The 12,819-nt window shown below is 47.3% G+C and overlaps 1 protein-coding gene across 3 annotated transcripts in view; it reads right to left on the bottom strand.

Annotated features, from left to right (window-relative positions):
• Window positions 1–2,035: 2,035 nt before the first annotated feature.
• The window catches only part of Syt17 (synaptotagmin 17), a 66,617-nt gene continuing 55,833 nt past the window's right edge, over window positions 2,036–12,819 (bottom strand). For all 3 annotated transcript variants that reach the window (XM_057779880.1, XM_057779882.1, XM_057779881.1), the window contains one exon: window positions 2,036–3,364. In XM_057779880.1, coding sequence (XP_057635863.1) covers window positions 3,168–3,364 — 197 coding nt within the window. In that variant the 3' untranslated portion in view covers window positions 2,036–3,167. The remainder of the gene's footprint in view (window positions 3,365–12,819) is intronic.

Genomic DNA, 12,819 nt, shown 5'->3' with positions numbered 1-12,819 from the left:
AGGGCACTAGCGTGCATCATGCTCTCTGCTCTCTGTCTGTTGGAGCAATGTGGGAAGTCATGATACAGAAGTTCCTAAAGAAAAGCATGGGGGGGGCGGTGAGAGATGTAAACCATGCTTTTCGTTTTTGCTTTTTTCAGATGGGGTTTTCCTGCGTAGTTTTACCTGTCCTGGAACTCGCTCTTTTAGAACAGGTTGGCCTTGAACTCAAAGATCTGCCTGCCTTTGTTTCCTGAGTGTTGTGCGCCACCACCACCCAGCAAACACGTCCTTCTTATGCCCTGTCCTTAGAAGTCATAGAGAATCATTTCTGCCTCTGTAATGTTATTTTTCCCACTGTTGTGCTAAAATACTCTGACAAGTGTCTTAGGGGAGGAACGACTTATTTTATCTCACGGTTTCAGAGGATCCTATCTCTGATGGCTTGGCTCAGTCCTCGGATAGAACGCTACAGTGGCAGAAGTGTGTGGTGCCATTAGCTTGGGATCAAGCATTCAACACTTTGGAAACATTTCATATTCAAACTCTCACATCCGCTACCATGCTATGAGGAAGCCCAAGCTAGCCCCTAATAGAGGCATCCTGTGCTAAGGCCCTCCAAGGATGGGGAACAAGTCCTCAGCTGATTCCCCTCTGTATGCTATGAATATATTTTATTGCCATTGTTTAATAAAGAAGCTGCTTTCAGCCAATGGCTTAATAGAATATAGTCAGGCTGAAAAAGATACAGTGAGCAGGCAGAGTCAGAGAGATGCTGTGTAGCCATTGGAGGAGAAAGACACCTGCGCACTGGTATCATGAAACCATGATCCTTGTGGCAAAATATAAAATAATAGAAATGCATTATTTAAGATATAAGAGCTAGCTATCGATATGCTTAAGCTGATTGGCCAAGCAGTGATGTAATTAATACAGTTTCTATGTGAAATGAACGCGTAGTCTCCGACTACACTCAGCTGTCAGCCAGCAACAAGCACCAAACACAGGAGGAAAAAGTCTTTAGAGGGTTCCATGCCCTAGCCCTTAAGTATTCCAGCTTAGGTCCTAGGTACAGTGAGCCGAGCTAAGCCATCTCTGCTGGGTCCGAGCTAGAATTTTACCAAATAAAAATCTGTTACCAAGATAGACATCGCTGCTTTGAGTAGTTGGGAGTGTGTGTGTGTGTGTGTCGTAGATGTTTCTGTGTGTATGCTAGTATGTAGGTATGTGAAGGTCAGAGGTCAACAGTGAGTATTGTGTTTTATATTATGTTTTGAAATAGTCTCTCACTGGATTAAGAATTCACTGATTGACTAGACTGGCTAGCCAGTGAGCCCCACAGATTCACTTGGTTTTATTCACACACACACACACACACACACACACACATATATACACACACACACACACACACACAGAGTAGTGCAGTAGCTTCCTCCCGGACTGAAACATACCATCCTGCTGGGAAGTTTGTCCCTGAAATAGACCAGATTCCCTAGGCCCCTCACTCTGAAGAGTAAACAAAAAAGAGAGCTGAGGATCTCTCAGACAGCCAAAGTGCAAAGAAGACTCTAAGACAGACCAGCTGTCTGGAAGAAGGAGAAGCCAGTGCAGCTGCCTGGAGGCTGTGCAGTGTGCTCCAAGTTGCCAGCTTGTGTGAGCTGTCACCCATGCTGGGGTGGGCTTTGGTGACGCAGCTGTATTTGAGCTGTTCTTGCTCCTGTCAGTAACCCCAATAAAACTCGCTGCTTCTCCGAGCTGGATCTGTACTTTAGTCTGTTGTGGACCTCTTTTCTGGGGTGAGTTAGACATGTGTGTTGCATCTTCCCAAGTCTTGTCACACAACACACACACATAAGCACACAAACGAGTCATACTCCATACCAGGATTACAGTTACTCTTTGTTGGGTCTGTCTTTATATGTGGGTGCTGGGGATCCACCAGCAAGTAGTTCACTGAGCCACTTCTTGGCTCTGGCCGGATGGCCTCATTATGAACTGGCAGCCAAACCTCCTCCCATCTTCTATGTCCTGAACAAAACAGATAACTCCAATGCATGGCACAAATAAATAGTCTTTAATTTCAACAAATAATTCCCCATCACAGAGGATGATACGCTGTGGAGAAAGATACAGAAGCATCCCATGAGGGAAGAATCTATTCTAACTACACTAAAGCCTTAGCGCACGAGACATGACTGTGGTGCACACACAAACACGGAGGATCATTGGAATCTGATCGAGGGCAGAGGTCACGGTGAGGGATGTGGCACCATTTTCAGTCATGTGCCAGACCCCTGATGGGTCATAACCACCATGATTGTGTCAGGAAATATAACCTTTGCTCTATCATCACCCTATTGAAGGGACACACTCGAACTATCGCTACCCGAGGCGGGGTCTCTGAGGGATGGGAGGACATGGGGTGAACTCGCAGCAGATAAAAGGCAGGGATAAGGAAGCCGTGAGGATGGAGGCTCTAGTCACCACCTTGCTGTCTAACAGGGTGAGTGGCACACATGTGCTCACCTGTGAGGGCACACACAAACATACACACACACACCCACAGGGAATCCCAGGAATAAGCTAACGCAAGGACAAAGCAGGCGAACCTGGCTCCGGACATGGAGTTACTGTCTTTTGTCACCCCTGGTCTCTTCAAAGAGTCTAAATCTATTTATCACATTTACTAAGGAGAAAACAAAGATACTTACACCTTTTGGAGAAAGGGATCAGGTGCGGAGAACCCCAGGAAACAGTGGCACTATTCAGAAGTTTCCTGGCAAATGTGTTTGTGAAGTGGGGATCAAGTCCCCTACATACCAGCCAAACTCTTATTACACTGAATCAGGCTCTTTTCAGGGAGGCCTCCTTTCTCTGGCAGGAGGTTGAAAGGACATTTCGGGACAGGGTATGGACAAGAGCAGGCACTGCCAATAAGTCTCATAGTAGAGCCCACTCAGCCTGCGATTTATGCGTGAAAGGAGTTTCCGGAAACTTCACAAGCCTCCCTCAAAGAGGGGGGCTATTTCATGATCAGCCGTCAGCTTGCTCTCAGTGCTGAGAGGGCGTTATGTATGCACGTGCACATGTGTGGAAGTATATGTAGGTGTGGGTTGAATATTTATGTGACACATTTTTTTCTCTCTCTCTTTTTTAACAAACGAAGGCTGTCGTTCCCATGGCAATCAGGTCACCTCTAGGGAGGCAGGAGACACGCGGTCACACTCAGCCCGGGACCTGAGGCTGTGCCACTGTTCCACAGCCGTGCGGTGGGTGTTTAGCATCCGCCTCCAGTGGTTGGATTCAGAGGGGCCGGAGGAATACTGGCCGATGACAATCCTCCCGATGAAGTCATTGCTGCTCTTCATGTTGTGACCAAACACTAGAGAGCCAGAAGGATAAGGGCAGGCAGGGAGGAGGGAAGGAGCAGGGGAAGCGGGATGGGGAGATAAACACAAGACAGAGGTCATTAGTTCACACATTGCTTAGTAGCATACATGGGCTTGTTGCTTTGGGGACATTGCTTCTTCTCCTGGGGATTGTCTCCTAAGCACAGCGGAGGCTCCTGTTGTCCCTTACCAAGCCAGTCATGTTCCCGCTTACTAACTTTTGCACTGGCTGTCCCTTCTTTGATAGCCGGGCCACCCACAATGTGCAACTATAAGCTTACATCTCACTGACTCACATTTGGCTGGTTTGTCTACAGAACTCTATGAATGGACATAGAGTTTCAGTGGGACAGCAAGCTATCACCATAGTCCAGCTAAGCAGACAAACCAGAATTTCTTGTGTGTGTTACAAGTGCACATATTTGTGCAGAGACCAGGAGGAAACTGCCTTATTCCCTTGGGAAGGGTTTATCAGTGAACCTGGAGCTAGACTGGCGACCATGAAGCCGCAGTGATGCTACTGTCTCTATTCCTCCAAAGCACTTGGGTTACAGGCGTGCACACTCAGCCACACTCAGCTCCTTAATGAGTGCTGGGGAATTGGATTCAAATCCTTATGTGTGCACAGCAAGCATCCTTACCCACTGACTCATCTGTTAAAGGATTAGACAGGAGTATATCAACAGCATTATTGCTGACATCGTGGTCTGAATAATCCTTTACTGTAGAGGCTTGTCTGGGGATAGGGAGAGGGTTTAGCATCATCTCTGGGCTCTACCCACCAGATGCCAGGAGCAGCATCCCTCCTTCAAGCTGTGACAACCACAGACGACTCTTGACATGGCCAAGAGTCTAACAGAGGGTCAATTCAGCACAGATGAGAGCAACTACGGTTGAACTAAGGATAGGCATTCTGAGGTGAATCTTGGGACTTTGAAGCAAGCAAGGTGATTATTAGTCTTAGCTGTCAACTTCAAAGGATCTAGACTCACCCCAGGAGACTGGCTCCTGGGCATGCCTGTGGGTATTATCTTGTTTAGAGTAATTGAAGTGGGAAGACCCACCCACTGTGGGTGGCACCACTCCCTGGGTTTGGGTCTTGAACTGTATGGAAAAGGAGAAAATTTGCTGAACATATTGATTGCTGTGTCTTGCCTGGAACTCAGCCTAGTCAGCTCCCTCACCCTCCTTCTGCCTCGACTTTTGTCATGATGGACTGTACTAGAACTCTGAACCGAAATAAACTCCTTTTGTGGGTTGCTTTTGTCAGGGCGTCTTATCACAGCAAACAGGGAAAGTATCTATGACATAAGGTAAAGTCTCTTGTGCTTCCCTTCCCTCACCGAGTGGAGAGGATTCTCACTGTAGTTAATCTTGAAAGTTCAAGCATGGTGGAGATGAAATAATGTGTGTAGGGTTCTCAGCACACGGTGCTTAACACATGGCAAATGATGTATTGTCGTTTTGATCTTAAATTTCTGTCCATTAACTTCTTAAAAAGGAGATTGCGCACTTCCTCTGTTTCTCACAGTGGAGGAAAGTTCCCTGAGAGAAATGGCCACGGTAGTTTCTTCTGCCCCTTGTCACATCCTCTGTCTCTTGGAAGGAGTCTCTTAATTCCAATGCAAGCTTAATTAGTGTCTTTCAAACCTAATGAGATGGTTGGGCTGATTTGTCTTCATAGCCAAGTTCAGCCTCATTCTTTATCTGTGTGTGGGTAGTTCAAGTGTGCCATCGCACTAATGGGGAAGCAGGCTGTGCCTGTGTTATACATGAAAGGTTACAGAATGGGAAATATCACAGATTCACCCAGCATGAGCCAAGCAAAGGCAGGCTAGATCCCAGGAGGGGTGCTGATTATTAAGCAAAACAGCTCAACTCCACAGCTCCAAACTGAGCTTGAATGCTAGTAGTGAACCTCCATTCTCCCTTGTGGGGTTCGCTTAGAGAATTCCAAATGATAGAAATGGGGGTTCGGGGGGGGGGAGAAAAGTGAAAAGATCGAGAACACCATTCAGCATCTGAAAACCAAAACACCCACTAAAACAGGGCAGGAGAAACCCAATGCTTACTCAAGGGTGTCTGGTGCTGTCAGCTCTGTGGGGGAAATTGGAGCATGTATATTTTTTGTACAATTGGTAACGAGTTTTGTGTGCTTAGAAGGACCTCATTGCGTGAAAACCCCTATGACAGAAGGGCAGCAGTAGTGATGGACTCTTGGCTTAGTAAGGACATTGCTAAGGTGATGCACTGCAAACAATTTTTGAATAGGTAACAATCAAGACCTTTTTGAACCATATTTAGTAAGGAGCATACAGTTTTATCTTAACTGACAAAAACAGGTTGCCAGGGTTCCCCTCCATGTGAACTTCAGTCTAAAACAAAATCTTATCAGGAGACCATTTCAGGCTAATGTTCTGACCTTCTCTGCCTCTGCAAAGCTCAAGAATAATGGTCCTGTGGCTCATGCCTACAATCCCAACATGTGAGAGGTTGAAGCAGGAGAAAAATCCTGTGTCAAGCCAGAGTAGACTATAGACATAGCCTCCATCTTAAGAACTCCAGTGAAGAAATGGCCACACACAGCAGTATCCCTCAAATGAGCATAGGTTTTATATCCTCGAGAAAGAGGTTTTAAGTAGGAAAATCTTGGGCTGGGAAGAACTCATTTGGGAAAATGTTTACCCATGTAGCTGAGGACCAGAGTTTAGATCCACAGCATCCTCATAAACAGATCCTGTGTGCTCACTTGTCCTGGCCTATCCTAATTGGTGAGCTCCAGGTACAGAGAGAGATCCTATCTCAGAAAAGAAAATAGAGAGATATTGAGGAAGACACCCAACCTTGACCTCTGGTCTTCATGTGCATATGTATACCCATATTCAATTGAATATGTATATGCACACATACCCACACATACACAGAGAGAGAGAATAGAGACAGACACAGAGAGACATAAAGACAGAGACACAGAGGGAGAGAGAGAGAGAGAGAGAGAGAGAGAGAGAGAGAGAGAGAGAGAGAAGAAAGGAAAAATTTAAATGTTCTAATGTAATGAAGACTGAGTTGGTTCAACTTTTGGAGTTGGTTCAAAATAAAAAACAACTGTGACGCAGCACATCTGGTCAAAGAATGAGTCCCACAGCACCACCTCCAGGAGCAGTCACAGATAAATACACACAAAGATGTTTTATACAGCAGGAGTTGACAACAGAAAGCTTCCAAGACAAATGCAGCTCTTCACCCGCTTTTGTAAATAAAGTTTTATTGAAACATGGCCAACCCCATTTGCTTACATAATGATGCACTTGTGCTGCCTCATTTATCTTAGTTTGTTTGGGTTGCTGTGGCAAAACATCATCACGGGGGGGGAGGGCTTGTAAACGACAGGGATTTATTTCTCATAGTTCCGAAGTCTGGGCAGCACCAGAACAAGGCACAGCAAACTTCGTCTCTGGGGAGGGTCCTCTTCAGAGATGGAATCTTGCTGTGTATTCACACAATGGGAGGGACAAGCCAGCTCTCTGAGGCCCCCTTCATCAAGCCCAACCGTGAGTGCTCTGTCCTTTTGACTTCCACCTTCCCACAGTTCCATGTCCTAACACAATTACCCTGGAAGCTAAGGCCTCAACATCGGGATTCGGGGGCGCGTGTGAGGGTGAATACTGGAGTCCGATCACCTCACATCCCCTGGTGGTCCCATCACCCCTGGTAGCTCATGTGCACCGATGTCATCAACTTAGAGCATGCTTTGTGGATGTCAGCACAAAGAGCAGACAGTACTAATTAACCTCTGATGTAACAGAATGCCTTGAATCTACATGATTGCTGGGCATGAGACAGACACATTCAAAAGGCGGTGGGGTTGGGGCGGAATCTCTCAGACACACAGTTCACGAAGTCATCAAGAGAGCCTTTCTCTGGAAAATCCTACTTTTTGTGTTACATAAGTCTGGAACTTCATGTAAGAAGCACATATTATGTTGGAAGGAAGCAGAAAACAGCCGTTATTAGAGAATTCACATCTAAATCGCCAGAAGGGAAGGAAAAGAAACGGAAGCTGTAGAGCCTACGCTTCCCAGCCCAATTTGCAAAGTAACTTGGCTGGTGAATCGTCCTGGGGAGGTGGGGGCTCTCATGGTGATTCAGTCCTGATGGATGGGATTGGAAGGCCGCCTCTATGGCCAACCGAATTAACTGACAGGCATTGGCATCTCCAGAGTGCTTAGAGAAGTACACACTCCTGACAGTCTATGGGAAAATGCACCATTGCAGATGCACACATACTCCTGACAGTCTATGGGAAAATGCACCATTGCAGACACAAACATGCTCCTGACAGTCTATGAGAAAATGCATCATTGCAGACACACACATAAGTTGAGGTTGAATAAACCTAATGGCATGGAGTGGGAAAGCTGTGTGGGGAGAAGTCGAGAGTTGACATCACCACAACACTAAGTTCTATGTCACTAGAGAGCACAGAGAATTAAGATTAGAGACCAGGAGTGGTGGTGTGCGCATTTAATCCCAAAGCAGAGGCTGGTGTGTCTCTGTGAGTTCCAGGCCAGCCTGCTCTACATAGTAAGTTCCAGTACAGCCAAGGCTACATAGCGAGACCCTGTTTCTAAAACAAAAAAGATTAGACATAAAATTCAGAAAAGGAATGTAGTCTACTGGGGCATCCTGTAACCCAGCCTGTGAGTCTGGGGAAAGAGGATCCAAAGTTTGAGGTCAGTATAGACAGTGTCTCAGATAAGAAAACACAAAAGAATCCAGCACGGTGTCTGAGACAGCAGGCCGGATATCTCTGCTTCTCCATCCTTGGCTTAGAAAACCAAGTCGTACAGCTAGTGAGTGACCACACCCACAGAAGTGATGCAAAGGAAAGCAACCTCTAACTAGATCCTCGCAGTCCTTCTCCCTGCAGGCATTCTGTACCGGCTGTCACGGGGCACACAAGTGAAAGCAGATGCCAATCCATTACTGTAGCACACACAGACACACACACACACAGACACACACACACAGACACACACACAGACACACACACACACAGACACACACACAGACACACACACACACAGAGACACACACACACACAGACACACACACACACAGACACACACACACAGACACACACACACACAGACACACACACACACAGACACACACACACACACAGACACACACACACACACACACACACACAGACACACTTTTCTACTGTCCCCTTGTCATTCGGAATCAATTTCCCAGCAGCCTGTGTAGCCCAGACCATAGACGGTCAGGACAAATGTCACAAACTCCAAGGGTACCATGAGGAGGAACGCTCAGGCCCTCTCCAGGAACTTGTTTGAACACAGTTAGAATGTGTGCGATACTATGGATTGGACGTGGGTCGCCCTAGCGAAGTTCAGGTGTAGGCCACAGCGTGGCAGTGTTAAGATGGTGGAACCTTTACAAGGCAGAGCAAGGGCAGGCGGGTCATTATGGAACGAACAGTAAGCTTGAGTCCTGAAGTCTTCCTATCTTGTTACGTACCCCCCCCCTGGTGCCATCTGCTGTGAGATCTTCAATAAGAGACAAAAAATTGGGGCCACCCAATCTTGGACTTTCAGCCTCTCAAAATTATGTGTCTTTTCTTTAGAATATGCTCAGTCTTACGTATGTTGTGGTAGCAACAGAAAGTGAACTAATGAGTTGAAGCACCCATTTTCCCCATCTGAAACATGACAAATTAATGTAGTGGATTTTGACTATAAGACAGATACAAGGATACAAACAGGGAGGCTAGAACGAGGCTTCTGGGGAAGAGAATATCAACCTTTTTCTCCTTTGAAGAGAGGTGAAGGAGATTGTTCTGCGGTCATTCCTTTCTATAGTCATGACTCTCGGACCACAAGAAAGCTTAATGTTCCTTTGTGAGTCAAAGGACATAGGAAAAGACACAGTTAAAGTCCAAAGGGAAAAGTGTTCAGTATGGGGAAATTTTCCTTACACCAAATCCTTTAGGAACCTGTTCCTTGCTGTTCAGAGCGAGCCTCTGAACCACATGATCTCAGGCATTCTGACACCACACTCAGTCCCTGTTGGTAAACTGTACATTGAAATCCAGTTCCCTTCATTAACACACACACACACACACACAGAGAGAGAGAGAGAGAGACAGAGACAGAGACATGGAGAGAAAGAGAGACAGAGAAGCAGATGGACACACAAAAAGACAGACATACACGCACACAGAGACAGAGACAGAGGCACACACACACACACAGAGTGGAGTAGAGGGACAGAAATAGAGAGGCAGAGAGAGAGGGAGGGATGAGATGGAGAGAAAGACGGACAGAGAAGAAAGAGGGAAAGGAAAGAGAGAGCATAGAGAAAAAAGACATGTACGGGGGGGGGGGGGGAGAGAGAGAGAGAGAGAGAGAGAGAGAGAGAGAGAGAGAGAGAGAGAGAGAGAGAGAGAGAGAGTCTATTTAATCCATTCACCCATTTCACATCTGGGAAAACAGAAGTCCAGAGAAGTAACTAGAAATTCCTTTGAGCTTGGCCGAAATCTAGCTGTCTTGACCCAGTGTGGCAGGCGGCAGCATCCCATGTTGATACTTGCTATGAAAATGAGTTTGTTCTTCCCTGCTGGAGCTAAACTCTTTTGATTGCTAATTCCCTTTGTTGAGACAGATGGTTCTAGAAGGGAAGCTGGATGCCTTCAAATGTGGGTGTGATAAACACTACAAAGAAAAAAGGGGGGAGGAGGTGGTCTTCTGCTTCGTCAAGGAAAACGGGCTGAAGTGGGGAGGTGGTCCTCAGCTTTGCCAAGAACGGACTGGGGTGGTCCTCTGCTTAGCCAAGGAGAATGGGTTGGGGGTGGGGAAGTTCACAAGACCCACACTGGACAGCACAACCTTTCTGGTTCACCACAGGTGTGGGGGTGAGGGCGCCTGCATTTCAGGATGCTCACGAGTTAACCTTAGAGACCCACAGGAGCTGTGCTTCTGATTCCTCCACCTTTGCCCAGGTCAGTTCTGCACACCCCGACGAGGGGTTCCCATTCTCTTTACTTTCTACAAAATCCCCTCAGCAGCAAGCACTCCTCACTCTTTCTGAAATCAGCACGTTCCTCCAGGGCTGTCTCTACAGCAAGTCACCTCAGGAGGCTGGAGATGAGGCTCAGTCATTGAAGAGACTGTTGAAGCGTTAAGAACCCCTGTGAAGAGCTGACTATGACGGTATGTGCTTGTAACCCCAGATCTGGGGAGATGGATACCGGTGAGTCTCTGAGGCTCTGGGGAGATGGAGACCGGTGGGTCTCTGAGGCTCTGGGGAGATGGATACCGGTGAGTCTCTGAGGCTCTGGGGAGATGGAGACCGGTGGGCCTCTGAGGCTCTGGGGAGATGGAGACCGGTGGGCCTCTGAGGCTCTGGGGAGATGGAGACCGGTGGGCCTCTGAGGCTCACTGGCCAACCAGCCAGGCCTAACTTGCGAACTCCAGACCTTGGTGAAAGACTTTGTCTTGAAGGGTTGACCTCTGGCCTTCAAACACACAAGCACACATATGGATGAGCACACATATGAACACTTTTCCTCATAGAAGTTCTATCCAGCCCCTTTCTGGGTCTCAGTTTCCACACTTAGGAATGGGTGAGCAGATGCTGGTTTCATGTGCCCCTTCAGAAGCTGCTTCTCTATTCCCAAGACCTTTTCCTGGGCTGAGGCTGCAGTGCAGGGCTAGAGCACTTCCCCCAGAGATCTCAACCTGACTCGAAGCTTCACAAGCTTTCCTGGCTCCATTCATGACTCAGAGCAGCTGCTCAGAGAGATCTGTTTGCCTTTGCCTGTTTCATTCCCGCAGCCATCAGGACGGTCTGAGTAATCACACTTCAGTCACAGGAAACCAGCACCACCGATCTTCTGCCATCCAGGCACACAGAAAGCACTTAATCCACACCACAGTCCTGCTGGGAAGGTACCATTTACACCCCGCCCACCCCCACTTTGCAGATGGGAAATCCACCTCTCAAAGGTATTAGAGGTTCGGTGTCCAAGGTCACCCACACCCCAGGAACAGAAATAAAAGCTCAACACCACTTTCCTTTTCTTATCACAAAGTTAAAGGTCTCAGCTGCCCCCCCCCCCTGGCTCCCCCACAGGGATGGGACAAAATGGAAAGTACAATGTAATGCAGGATAGGACTTTGGGGGGATGACTCAGTCAGCACAATGCTTGGCGTACAATCCCAAGGATCTGAGTTCAATCCCCAGAGTGGGGTAGAGGAAGGCACAGCTGCAATCCCAGGGCTGGGGAGCTGGAGACAAGCGGACCTCTGGGGCTCGTTGCCAACCGTTCTATCCAGTATACAAGTTCCAAGTTATGTGAGAGACCCTGTCTCAAAAAGTATGGTAGAGACACCTGTGTGCAGCTCTGGCCAACACACACACACACACACACTACACATACACACAAACACACTACACACACACTACACACACACACACACACACACACACACACACATGGAATCGCCTTGATTTATGATGTGTGTGTCCCCATATACCTATCACAACTTAAGAGAAATGAGTGTGTGCATGCCAGGGCTCAGTTCACTTTCTCTACTCATATAGTTCAGAAATTCCTTCTTAGGGAATGGTGCCACCCACAGTGTGTGTGTGTGTGTGTGTGTGTGTGTGTGTGTGTGTGTGTGTCTGGGGTCTTCCCACATCAATAACTGGAATCAAAATACTGCCCCTCCCCATGCCCACAGGCAATACTTCACTGGGACACTCTACCTAGGTGATTGTAGGCTTTGCCAAGCAGATAATTAAAAATAATCATCCCAAATGGTTTATCAATTAGATCTCTTTTCCTTCCTTAAGGAATGGGAACCAAGATTAAAATCTCTTCAAGGCCCTTTGAGGTTGGGGGACTACTCTGCGCATCTGGGTGGAGTATGTGGAGTCCGTGTCTGCTGAGCTGATGCACGCGGTAAAACCCTGCTCTCAGATCTGGGTGTGAATCACATCTTTCTGTTGGAAGCCTCCGAAGGTGTGACTATAAAGTGATGTTCTTTTTTTCACACCAACCTCCAAATTTTCTACATTGGGCTGAAGATTGTCTCCGCACGTTCGTTCCAGAGAGGCTGGCAAGGCTTTGGCGAGAATGTTTGCTACCAACTGTCTACATGGCTAGTCACAAGACACCTCCTGATGTTCCAAGGACACATTAATTTTATCTTCCTTGCTCAGCCGACATTGCTTCAGAGAGATTCTGTTGGCGTGTAGACCTGGGGGACTCTTGCAGGTGTTTTTCAAATGCACCCCAAGTAATTCTCAAGAATCAGGCTCTGTGAAGAATAAAGCTTCAGGTGGAATGAGGTCTTCCATGGTATGTATACGGGGACCCATCATGGTCTGCTCTTCATGGCGTCTAAGACACCTTTAGTGT

Source organism: Chionomys nivalis, chromosome 8 (genome assembly GCF_950005125.1).
Source record: "Chionomys nivalis chromosome 8, mChiNiv1.1, whole genome shotgun sequence".
NCBI lineage: Eukaryota > Metazoa > Chordata > Mammalia > Rodentia > Cricetidae > Chionomys > Chionomys nivalis.
This window is presented reverse-complemented; position numbering and strand designations above follow the sequence as displayed.